The sequence below is a fragment of the Anser brachyrhynchus genome, assembly GCF_964034855.1.
Source record: "Anser brachyrhynchus genome assembly, chromosome: 2".
NCBI classification, from domain to species: Eukaryota; Metazoa; Chordata; class Aves; order Anseriformes; family Anatidae; genus Anser; species Anser brachyrhynchus.
In genome coordinates this window covers 14699836-14713109 of record NC_137695.1, presented here as the reverse complement: position 1 = coordinate 14713109, position 13274 = coordinate 14699836, and the positions used below count along the sequence as shown (strand labels likewise).

Sequence of the window (13274 nt, the reverse complement as noted above, 5' to 3'; positions counted from 1 at the left end):
AATTTTCTGGAAGCTTAGAGGAATGTCTATCAAATAGTTTATTTTGCTCTTATTTTCCTGTTATGGTTTTCATTTAAAAATTCACTTTCTCGGTATGATCTCAAGCCATTGTTCTTTTCCTTTCTTGCTCGCTTTTGTCTGTAGAATATTTTCATTGGCTGGATGGTTTCCTTTTATCCCCAAATCCAAACAGGGGGCTCCTGCTTTGATTTATTGTGCTTTGTCAGGGGCCGGCAGTTGCCAAGCTTCAGACTCACCTTGTCAGTAGGTGTGATGGAAGAAGCCGGCGGCCGTTCTTTTCTGGGTGGGGAAGGCGAGGGGCAAGGGGTGAAAGCGGGGATGACAGGGTGCCGTGGAGAAGCCGTCAGCTCTCGCTCTTCCCACAGAACCCAGGGAGGTGACAGCCTTAGGGTGGCGTTGAAACCTTTGCACAGCTGCAGCGCTCGTCTTCGTAGGGGGCTGGAAGTGTGTGGCTAAGCGAGGGAGTCGCCTGCCTACCTACAGGGTATCTGGTGTGCTCGCTTTCTTCCTGCCTATTTTAATTTCTGAGCAGTTGCAGCCGATTGCTTTCCTTTCTCACTGAGCTGGCAGTTGTTTTTTGTTATGCCTTGAATGCTTCTTCAGTGTGCGCTTGTCTTTTCTTTTAATCTGCTTAGTCAAGCTGCTGAGGGGGATAAAGATGCAGACTGAGATAGAGACATTTCCTTCTTCAGTGACGAGAGATTGCATCAGTGCCTCTGCCTGTACCGGGAGAGCAAACAGGAAGATATGTTCTATGTTTTCAGGGGGAGGGTGGAGAAAGAGTGGATTCTTATTATTACCTGAAGTAGCTAGTTTTTTGTTCTGGATGGATTTTTGTTATTATCATTATTATCATTATTTTTTCCTCCAGGAGAAAGGAGCAGGGCAGGGGAAGGGAACGTTGTTCTTTGTCAAGTTTCTGCTATAAATTTTCCCCTTCAGACAGGATGAAAATCTTTTTTTCCCAAAGAATTTTCTTCTCCTTGACAATAGAGGCTTTTAAAGCCTATTCCATGCTTGTGAACAGTAATATCCAGTAAAAATAAGGGATATTTTTTGCAGATTAGACTATTTCTGGGAAAAGGGAAATATTTCTCTTGAGCGCTGTTTTTTTGGATTCTGAAGACTCTTCTTCAGCCTTGTACAACAGCTTCCTTTCAGCATCATTTTGTTTAGGGATCTGGAAGTGGCTTCCACTATCTGCAGACCTGGGAACTGGGCAGTCAGATTCCAGCAGACGAATACCATCTTATCATTCCAAGAAGAGAAATGAACATCTGTATGTAGACCAAAGCTTTTTTCAGCAGCCTGGGGAGAAGTTTCTGCGCATCGTGAATGCCAGAAACCCAGTCCCTGTAAGCGATCCTCTTGTGATTCACATCAGGGGAGGCTTCTTCCCACTGGCAGCCCTGCTGATGGGGACTTGCAGGGAACGGAGGGGCCCTTTTGTGTGTGTTGTGTGGCACAAGAAATTTCTGTGAGCGTTTTAGCATGCTTGAAGTGACATACGGTATTTGCTCCTGTGTAGCCCCCAAATTTTCCTGTCAGAGTGGATAAAGAGGCTGTTCTGCTTCCCTATTGCGAAACTGCTAGGCATATGACTGGTAATCAAATACTTTCAGCTAGTGATTATGAGAGTAAATATGGTACATGCTGAAGTGGGGGAACATAGCATGAAAACTACTTGAATCCATGAAAAATGCAAAGCAAAATATAAAACATGAGATGTTTTTGTTAGGTGGACTGCCTCAGGCTGCCTATTGTAAGAGTTTATAATTGCTGTCCAAATTCTTTAAGGTATTTTAATTAACATTCCTTACTCAAAGAGAAGAACAAGATAAACTAGAAGATAGATTAAAGGCTTCTCGGGTGCTCTTGTAGCTCTCCTAGAGATTGCTTAATCTGGTTTTTGCTCCTCTCCACTGCAAGATCACAAAAAATACAGGTCTGGAGTGGCCTTTATAGTCCATCTGGCCCATCTGGCAGGTTCCCTATACCAATGCCATTCCTAACAAACGCTGTTTAAGATGCATTTTCAGGCTTCCTAGTAGAAGTCAGAATCAACAGGTTCTCTTTGATGCCTTAGCTGAACTTATATGCCTTTCCTAACATTTTTCATCCCCTTCCTTCTTTTCCTGTCCTCTAAAGTGAAGACTTTTTAACCTCTCCTATCAGCCTCGGTGCAACGTTATATGAAGTGACAAACTTTTGTAGGGATAGAAGCAAAGATAACTTTTAAGGTGGAATAAAAGTAGATGGGAGAACTCTTTTGCAAGATTACTGTGTAATAGTTGCTGTGCTGGGAGCCTGGTAAAGTCTCTCTGGTCAAATTGCACAACACTGGCAATTACATGCTACGTAAATACAAGCCTTCGAGCTGCTTTTAGTGTTCCAAGAAGTATTTAATCTCTTCAGGTTTGTAAAGCAAGGTGCTTTATCAGTGGTTTAGTGGGGTCTGTGTGTGCTACAGAAGGGTTTGCCAATGGTTGATGAGCCCTCTTGGAGCTCGGTGGTACCCTAACACAGTTTTCTGTAGTTGACGTGAGGAAGGACAAGCTTTGAGAGCTCAAGAAACCTGCAAGTACAGATCTAGTCTAAGACACCAGTTCTGAATGTTATCAAAACGTTGGTGAGACCGATCAACTGAGAACAAGGCTGAATCGTGTCACAGATTGGTAAGATACAACAGGTATTGCTTCAGAGTGGTTGAACTGGTCTTTTTTTTTTTTATTATTATTGTAGATGTTGACAGAGAAGTGTAAGCATATGATGGTGCGGTTTCCTGTAGCTTTTGTTCAGGTGAATATACCCCTCTCTAGCCACTAGATATAGATAATTGTGCTGTAGTGTACAGTTATGCAAGATGAAAATAAATGCAGAATTTTGCAGAGCAGTGCAGAGAACTGTCTTGCAGGGCTTGCTTGATTTTTGGAAAGCACTTCGTTGACCTGTAAGATCATGTTGCTTCTGTGAATAATCTTGTCAGTACTAAATCATGTCCTGAAGCAATAAAAGATCCCAAGTTAGGAATCTCCCTTTTCCAAGCTAGAAGCAGCCCCGCTTACTGCTGTAATTTGGCTTCACGTGCACTTTTACATGCCAGTTTTGCCTGGCAGCATTTTGGCCAGTCTCCGTTGCACTGAAGCTAATGGACATAACTCCACAGATGGGTGCAAGCCAGCTGCAATTTTTCCACGGGTGAGATACTGCTTAATAGTACCTTCTAAAATCATGCAGTAACTTACACCTGGTGTGATGGACGAAGAGACAGCACCATTATTATTTAAGACAGAAGCCGCAAATTATCTTTTGATGGACAAGTGGAAAAGAGCACTGGAAGAGACAAACTCCTCTGCCAGACGGGAAGCCGACTGGCTCAAGGCCAGTTCTGGTATAAAAGCTGGATGGCTTCATTAGGGGAGTGCTGTGCCCCAGTGAGCAAATCCTGCTGAGCGTCAGGGCAGAGCGCCCCACGAGGGCTGCTAAAGCGCATCCAGCACCGAGCTGGCCTCTATCAATTCTGCTCAACTCTGTGTATGCGTTTTGGTCAGTGGGCACCTCTCTGTTAAATGTTTCTGCCCAAGGACACCCTGAAATGTCTGTTACCAAAACAAGTAGTAACACTTCCCCTGTCCCTGCAAATTCAAGTTTAGTCTCTGAATGATTTGAAAATGGAGCCTGAGAGACAGTCATCGTTTAGTGTATAGTCAGCCTGAATTAGTTAGGAATGTCTTGTGATTTCCGTCGTCGCAGGAACATAGAAACAGTTCAGCAGAGCTTGTATGGTTTTGACTCATTTTCTCTGCCTTTTTGCTAAGAAAAGTCAAAAATCAGGCAAACTAAGCCATAGCATTACTGATAAGATATAGTTTATGTAAGATTCAAGTAAAGCACGTTGTTCAAACAAACAAAATCAAAAACATGACTTGGAAAGTTGGAAAGTTCTAGGATGAAGCTGGGAAAAGAAATAAAGCAGTGATGTTTCCTTAGTACTAGCTGTGCACGAGGGCCAAACTGCTGTTTTTTAGAGCTGGAAACACCTGCTGCAAGTGGAAGTACCTTGGATCTTGATCTCCTAGAGCTTGTTCTGTAACACGTGTAAAAACCTAGCAAGTTAAACAGCAGTTTTTTCCATTATAGATCTTTTTCTGTAAAGAAAGAAACTTCACAATTTAAAAGCTATTACGTTATCATTGTAACCTATATTGTCAGCATTTCTTAATGATCTTTGGTTGAAATGAGAAAAACAACTGCTCCTGGAGTAAAGACCTGCAAACCCTCACTTCCAAAAGAGATCACAAAATGATAGAAAATTGGTCCCGAATTCATCTCAAGAGATTGTTCAGTCTGATTTCGTGCCTCAGAGCAGAATCTTGCAGCTAAGCGACTCCTGCCGTGTTTGTTTTACCTCTTCTTTACAACGGTCACTGATGGGGATTCTGACACTGCTCAAGTTGCTCAAGCTAGAACTTAGCTATACCTGCCAGTCAAAAAGGATTTTTAAAAATTTTTTTTCCATTATGTCTCTTACCCTTTCTTGTCCAGTCTGAATTTTCCCTAGTTGATTATAAGCCTGCTCTTTCTCATGCCTTTATCAATGGTCACGGAGAACAATGTTCTCTTCTTTGTAACTCCTTTCAGTATGATGTAGGGCCATTGTTGTTTTGCTCTTAGAATAAACCTATTCTGTTTTCCTGTCTCTTCTTCTAAATCAAGTGTTTCAAACCTCTGATTAATCTCGCTGTTCCCTCCTGTCGATTCATCTTTCATCATCAAACAAATTAATCTTTCTTGAAATACAGTGGTCAAAACTGGATGAAGTATTCCATCTGAGCCGAGTGAAAGGGTGCTCCATCCTGTTGCACACATGGTAGCGCTATTTATAAATCCTGCATGATATTTTCCTTTGTTTTTTATAAAAGAGAATATTTGTTGTCATGTGATACGCTTGATCTGCTCATCCTTTCTTCATCTGATGAAAGCCTCAACGGTTTATATATAACAGCCTCAACAGCCATATTATATTTAGACAGATGGTTCTGCTCTAAAGCGTATAGCCTTGCATCTGTTCTTAATGGATTGCAGGGCTATACTTTGGTGCAGGCCACTGCTCACATTAGTCAAGATTGCTTGGGATTATAACCTTGTTTTCTAATACATGTGTAGTCCTCCAAGTTAATGCCATCTGTAAATTCAGGAAAGAATACTGCGAGTCTGTTATCAAAGTTATCGCTCGATATTTAATGCTGGGTAAGCGAGACCTCTGGGGATTCTCCCTCAGCCTTCCGATCTGAACACGATCCTTGGGTAAGCAGAGTACAGTTTTTCCAAGTAGTTTCTGCCTACCGTGCTATCCTTTTTTCACCTTTTGGGAATTTTGTGCGAGGTGAAGTCAGAAGTCCTGCTGAAGTTAAAAGGCATGACATCTACTGAATCTCTGCTTGGGTACAAGATAATACCAGTGCAAGTTACGGTACATACAAAGTGAATCCCGCTTATTATCAATAGGGTGCTTTTAATTTGTAAATACTTGTAACAGCAGAGATTGTCAGTGCTCCACACGTGTCCCATACTCGCTGTAGTGGTTCTGTATGAAGGCTTACAACAGGAGCTACACCAGTCCTTTTTTTGCCGCTTGTCAGCCTTAATGACAGGACAGAACCTGAGAAGGATTAATGTTAGAGGGTTTGGCTAATTTTTTCAAAGGCTTTATATTCTGTCTCAGCTCTTCCATTTTTTTCTCTTGGATCCTCTCCGACCTTGCTAAATGGAAGATTTCTGTGGCCAGCCATGATGGGTTTGAAATGCGAAGGCATTAAGCTCCTGTTTGATTTGGGAGGACTAACTCCACTGAAATGGACCCAGAAGTGGGGTGTCTGTACAGGACAGTGCTGGATCCTGAGGTGATGCTCAGTAACGTTATTATTCCTTTGCAAGAATGGAGAAGGTTCACCTGCAGCATTTGATGGAGGTTCAGAAAAGCTTACTTGCCTGGACTGTGCGACCATGGATTTCTTCCAGCTTAGTCAAGCTAGAATACGAAACTGGGGGTGTTTTCCAGTGATTTGGAAAAGGCAGGAAATGTTATCTGTCTTAACATATGGCTACGTAAGAGTAGAGGCTTGGAAGCCTAGAGTAGAAGCTGGGAATGTTGCTCTGTCGATGGGTTAGTTATCCACAGGGCCCAAGTGTGTGTGTATATCCAAGGGAGTAGGCTTACACTTGGCACCACTTTTCGGGCTGGGAGAGGTACCCCGTACTGCCAAGTCATTGCGAATGGAAAGCGAGGCATGAGACACCACATATTTTTCTGAGGTGTGAAAAGTTCTAAGCCTAACAACTGTGGGGAGTTCTGTGATGTGGTAGTTTCAGAAAAGAGCTGTGTGGCTTTAATTATCGACGTGCATCAAATATTCAAGTTCTGTTTGCATAAGAAAATTGAAATCTGACAGTGGTGTTGCTACAGAGTTGTTTTCTGTTTTTACTCATGCTTGCTTCAAATGGGTCAAGTCTGTTTATCTTAAATTCTATCTCAACCTTTATAGCATAGATGTTTAATGTAGAATTAGAACTTTGCATGTGCTTTTTTTTATGATGTTGATATATCTGTACCTCTCTCCCTTCCAGACCACTAAACAGTCTCATTTTCAGTGTTTGTTTTTTTTTTTTAAGTTTTTATCATACCTGTGGAAGGTACTAATCCAGAAATATGAACTACGCTGTGGTGGAATAAAAACTATAAATCACCAGAGCCCTGGTCACTTTCTCCATATCCATCAATGCCAGATGATGCATTAGTTGGCATTAACGCCTCCAGTGCTTTAAATTTTCTGTTTCTGTTGCCTTGCTTAGCACGTAATAGTTTGGAAGGTAGATGGATTGTGAGCTTCCAAAGCGTACAAAGTACCTTTCTAAACTCCTGGAGAATTTTTGAGGGGGCAAGATCTCTTTCATTTTTTTCACTAAGCTTTTTTAGCCCAAGAAAAGCAGGCCAGCCTACAAATATCAAGTTGTGGATCTTCATAGGATTTCTTGGTGAAGTTTGGAATTATTTTAGCATAATGTTCCTACTATTGTAACAGCTTCATCAGAAAATATATTTTTTTTTTCAACTAGTGGAAGACTTTGAATGCTCTTTTGCTCATAGCTGGGAAAAATAAAAAGAAGGATGACTCAGACGCATGTGGGTTTTACCAGGAGTCTTGTCTGTTCTGTATCTAATGAATGCTAACAAGTCTGTTACTAATGGAACACGAAACATTAGGGAGATGATGGAGTGCTGGCACTTTTAATAATATCTGTTTGGGAGATTAGGCAGGGGAAGATGTACTGAGATGGGAGTCACAGGAGCCTAGACTGCGGTGAGCTGGTAGATCTCTGTGGCTTCTGCTGGTGGTGGTACTGACATTGGACTCTGCTGAAACTGTGGAAACAACATTCATTGTAAGGCAAATTAAAAACTTCATGTGAATGTGCCAGCTGAATTTTAAATTCATCCTGCTGTAGGTTAAATGTGTAATTTGAGTTGCCTTAACTTCCCTGACACGGGCTCTTCTTGGTCAAGTTATTCACTAGTGTAGGTAGAATAACCAAGGATGAAATCAAAGAGCATTAATGACTGTGAAAGCTATTAGCGGATACGAATAAACGATTCTCTTTAGACTGGTGGAGTTCTGGCTGCTCTAAACAGCTGAAGGATAAACCGTCTCAACAAAAAAATCCTCTGAAATAAGCAGTGTTGTCAAATGTCATTTTGTTGCTGTGTTTTCCAATGTGTTTTTTTTTTCAGTAGTGCAGAAATAGAATTCAAATCTCTTGAAAACTTTTTTTATTGAGATATATTATCTATTTTTATTTGCATATATACTTTCTCTTACATCTCTAGATCAAATTTCTGCCTATCTATAACAATCTATTTTAATGAACTAATTTTTGTGAGTTTTTCATATTAATTTTTAAAGCTGTTAGTAGTTTCACTGTAAAGACCTCTTTCCCCTATTTCATCCTCTTTTTGTTTGGCTTGTTTTGCTTAAATTTTTTTAAATTTTCTTTAAACATCATTTTGCATCTGTTTCTAAATCAGTCTTCATCTTTACTGTGGTATCTTTTTCACTCTTCCACTTGTTCTTTTGTAATGAGGACAGGAACATAGGTCTTGTTCATATTTTATTTCAAAATCTGTGTATTTGATTTGAGTAATTCTGCGTAAAGATTTTGCATGGCATTTGGGGGGGGGGGGGGGGAAGGAGGAGAGATTGGGACTTGAAGAAAGCGTTAGGCAAGGCTCAGGCAGGAATTGTGACTTCTCCACTGGTAATTATTTCCAAACTCTCTGAACTGCTTCAAAACACGATCACATTACTGTGTGCGTCACTGTGAGAGACAGAAAAAATTGTTTTCTCTAAATTCTTACATCTCCTCAGAAAAATGTTTTGGTGTTACATAATTGCTATTGTTCTTTTGCATGTTTTTCATAGCATCCTCCTGGGCAGTTGAGAAGGAAGTACAGTTCCTGCTCCACTATTTTCCTGGATGACAGCACAGTCAGTCAACCAAACCTCAAGTATACCATCAAATGGTGGGTTTAATAATTTTGTGTGGTTTTTAACTTGAACCTATACTATGTATTGCGTATATGTACACACGTCTGAACCATTACTAAGCAATCTTCACAGGGGGATTAGTTTTTGAAGTAGTAAGTCTTTTTAATCCAATCACACTCTAGATGCAATGAGTAGAATGAGCAAAGGATATTACTCTGATTTTAGGTTTGTGTGGAATCAAACTCCCAGTACTGCATATCTCACAAGAAAGCAGCATTCAAGGTTCTCAAATTCTAGCAGCTGAAATCTTTGTGATTCTGTGTTCAACTGGGTACTTGCTTTGGATAAGTCCTCAGAAGGTTACTTGGGTACTTATTTCAGAATTCCCTAAAGATCTGAAATCTCCTGGAATTGAAGAGCTTTTTTCCGTTCATGAGAAAATGTTCATTTGCTAAGCTTTCCTTCCAGTTTTCTGTTTGAAATGAAAATGAATTGCCTCCAGATTTATTTCCTTATTGAGTACAGAGACACCAACACTTTATTGCACAGCAGTGGGGAGCTTTGTCTGTGGTGCCCACATGGGCTTATACTTGGGTGACATCTCAGATGTTCATTTTCAGGTTGCTGCCTTTGTCCGTTTAGAGAGAAACGAGATTGATCTGTATAACATGGTGTTCTTTACACTTTGTACAGCGAAAGGAAAAATGAGAAAATGAATGTGCAGGCATCTTATGCTGTTTATTATGGTTGCAGATACACTCTCTTCAGTTGTTTGCTCTTAATCTATTCCAGTGCAAAAATTTATGAAGTCCAAATCTATGCTATAAAGTTATTTACATAAATGTTGGTGGTCAGTAAACATGTTCGCAATTATTCTGTTTAAGAAAAAAAAGGGGGAGTGGGGAAAGGATTTGCAGACCAATGCCCAATTCCTTATCAGCTATTTCGATCTGAAATACAGTCTTGCATTTCCTCAAGCTTCTCTAATGAGTAACTTAAAAATAATTCAGATGAGTAGTGGAAAGTGGTTTTCAGGTTTCGATATTTTTTCCCCCTGGGATTTTAATACTTTTCTGCTCTAAAATCCTTTGCATGCAGATCTTGTAAGCGCGGCCTCAGGGGGGTGAGGGCCAGTTTCAGGTCCCTTTTAGCACAGGAACTGGGCCTGTTCATGGAAAGAAGAGCTGGGCTTGTGGCAGCAGCTGAGATGTCTTGTTGGTGGGCAGCAGCAGAGCTGGGAAAGGGAAGGCAGAAACCCAAGCCCTGGGTGTGGAGCTGGGGGCAAGGAGGTGGTGTCTGGGAGCAGAGCAGAGGGCCAGGAGGGAGGAAAGGGGCAGCGGCAGGGCTGGGGCTGGCAGGGAGCTGCACGGGGTCAGAGAGTTTGGAGAAGGGGTTATGTGGGGTGAGAAACTGGCCTCTGGCCTCTGAGTATTTTCCTCCTCTTTCCTCCCGTCTGGCTGCACGAGTAGCAGATTTAAGGGTTGGGAGACCACAGGATTATCACTTTTGTAGTACAGCTTCATTTCCTGCCCCCCTGCTGGACGTCGCTGCAGACGAATGACTACTGCACATAAGGAGATCTATAAGGGCTACGTTTTGGCTGGCTCATTTATTTCCTCTGGGTCATGTTATGCACTGGTGGGTTTAAAATATTAGCATGTCTCTTGGAGATCTTCAGAGCGTGTTGGGTGGCAGGGGAGGGCGATGGAAAGCTGCTTTCTGCACCGCTGTCACAGCCCCCTGGATGCTAGCTGAACCGGTGTGTGAAAAGCAGAATACAAGTCGGGGCTGAGTTAATCTGTTACAGCTCTGAGAGACCTTCAGATTCTGATATAGATTTCTAAAGAGTAAATATTTTCCTAAACTTAATTTGTTATGTTGTTACAACAGCAACAATATGGGCACCAAGCAGAGCTCTGCGTGTATGCTCTTGCATCCACTTTCATAAAGTGAACTGGAGCTGCAAGTATGTTCCTGGGGGCATAATTTAAAATTAAATTTTGGGACTAATTCATTTGCTGAATAGCTTTCAGTCAAATTAAATTCATTCATAAATCTGTTTATTATGTTCAGTGAGGACTGTGTCTTTTAAAAGTAAATGGGTACACATAATTTTTTAACTTATTACATGTATCTATAGAAAAATTCTGTTTTAAAAGCAAGTTTGAGCTAAAAGCTGATGTAGGCCAGTAAAAGCTATAGTGCCTATAAAAAGTCAGTAAAATATATTTACTTTCAACTGAGAAAAAATGTTTTAAAAAAATACTGAAATCTATTACAATTCTACTAACTTGGTAGCTCCAACATATAGCTTTCCTAACGTGCAGTGTGTTGATTTTTTTTGTAAAAATTCTGGAAGAAAAATATAGAGTGACTAATTCACTCTCTTAAAAGACTTTTTGTGGGGGGAATTTTGCATCATTGTAAGACATAAGAAACTTACAGTGAATTTGACAAAACAAACCATCAGCAAATAGAATCACTGAACTCACTCCTCATTCCCCTGTAGTTTTTGCTGGGTTTTGTGCTGTTAGAATAAGTAGGAACAGCACTGTCCCTGCTTTATCCTTCAGCAAAGCTGCATCCTGAGTAAAGCATGTATCCTTTGATAAAGCTGGAGTCGCAAGTTGGAAACTGGAGAGTAAGCATGAGAAACCAAGTCTTGGTTTTCCTCAGTCTCAAAAGTGAATGGGATCAGTTAGTTATTTGTATATGTAATTAAAATCTTAGTTTTCTGTGTCTATATGGACAGTGTGTGCAGAATATAAACAGAGGTACTTAGGTTTATGATTGAGAGCACAATACAGTAACTTATTCAGGGAAACATCTTTCCTAAGTTAAAATAAGTAACTCGATGCCATAAAATTGTAGGAGCCTTATATTTGAGTCTCCTATGTGAGTAACTACGTAGAAAGAATCAGAAGTTTGTGGATTTAAATATAAAATCATAAGCCAAGGGTAATTAACATGTTTCAAGTTACCCGTGAAGTATTATCGGACAACGAGAGTGAATATCCAACGCTTGTGTCGCTTAATCTTCCACCTTGGAAGTCAGTAGGAGATTTGCCATTTACTTTAGTGAAGGCGGGCTTTAAACTGAAGGCTTTTGTGACTTGGTATATGGAGTATGAGTATTTGTGGAAGGTACTTCGTTACTAGTGGAAAGGAGGCACTTTGACTGTGCTGAACAAATATTCTAAAATGACCTATTTACAGTGTTTTACCTGGCATCTAATAATGAACAGAAGAAAGTCGGCTATTGAGCATATTTTTTTTGTCATGTGTTCTGCTAAGTTTTAAATTTGGATGTTAATATGACATAATATATGACAGTCCTGAGATATTAACTCTATATTTTTTTTTTTTTACAGTGTAGCTCTTGCAATATATTACCACATCAAAAACAGGTATGTGAATAATGAAGTCTTGTACTGAAGATCTCTTTAATCAAAACAAATGAACTGCTGAAACCCTAAAAATCTGTGATTTGGTTCTTTGAAAATGTTTTTGGGTAGTATTTTTCTTATCTCCAGTGTTAGAAAAAAGAAATGTATTCTCCTATATGGATGTATTATTTTACATAAAAGAATAAAAATCAGAGGACTATGTATCATAAAAATGTGCAAGTACAGTTCAGCATTGAAAAGCTTTGATTCAGTATTTGCCTGTATATGCTCTGGGCACTTCTGCATTAAGTGTATATCTCAAATAGATTTAGAAGAAATCTGAATAGTGTCTTTCAGATTTATTTTTTTAGGCTACACCCTTGTAAAATTAACTGTGTAAGTCAACAATCACTTAGTGGATTTTGAATTACAAGCCTTAATTATATAGTAAGATTGACATTGTCAATAAATGTAATTCAGGACATCGCAGAAGCAGAGCAGGTCCTGTCTTACCACTCGTGGTGTAGTATGCTTTAGATCTCTGCTCAGCCAGGTTGACTGTTAACACTAAAACAGGTTCTCTAAAAACGTACCTTGGTACATGAATTCATGTTGTTGTTAAATTGCACTTTTGTTTCTTAAATTACATGTTGTCATGATGTAATACGTCACAGTATCATAGTAATATTGCCTGAAATTTTTAAGAGATTTGTATAAATATGTCAAATTACTTCTGTGTCCATGGCTTTTAGATGTATCTTTTCAGACAACTTAGCCGGCTTAGATCTCGATCTAACAAACCAACTTACGCCTTATTTTTTTCTTCAGGACTGTAAGAAGTCCAACTAGAACAAAAGGAATTACTCATAAATTTAAGTTAAGCTGGTACATCATTTGGAACCGTGTTTGAGGTCACTGGAACTCATTACACTTGTTGAAACAAGGCTGGTGTCTGAAGAGAGAAACGTTTAGAAGTGCACAAAGGCAGAAAGGTTTAGGGCTTGATCCCTGCTGAAAACTCTTAGAAGACTTTCCAAGATTAAACGTGGCAATACATAAAGCAAAAGTTAGAGTGAAATCCTTTTGCTAACTTTTAATCTAATTTCCTAGGAAATGAACCATTAACGATCATGCTTGGTTTACTTGTTTATCCGTCTGTGGTTCCCTCTTCCCCTTTCCTTCCATCATCTCTGGGTTAGTTTGGCCAGCTAGTCAATTGTAACTATGCTTGACTGACTAATAGAGATCCATCCCAAAGACAGTCTGATCCTAAAGTTTTGTGGAACAAGAATATCGTACGTGCTCCGTTAAACATTACGCCAGC

The 13274-nt window shown here is 40.0% G+C and overlaps 1 protein-coding gene across 4 annotated transcripts in view; it reads left to right on the top strand.

Annotated features, from left to right (window-relative positions):
* Nucleotides 1-13274, top strand: part of CCNY (cyclin Y) — a 126052-nt gene that overhangs the window by 85466 nt on the left and 27312 nt on the right. For all 4 annotated transcript variants that reach the window (XM_080580888.1, XM_080580891.1, XM_080580890.1 and 1 more), the window contains 2 exons: nucleotides 8499-8599; nucleotides 11936-11971. In XM_080580888.1, coding sequence (XP_080437014.1) covers nucleotides 8499-8599; nucleotides 11936-11971 — 137 coding nt within the window. The remainder of the gene's footprint in view (nucleotides 1-8498; nucleotides 8600-11935; nucleotides 11972-13274) is intronic.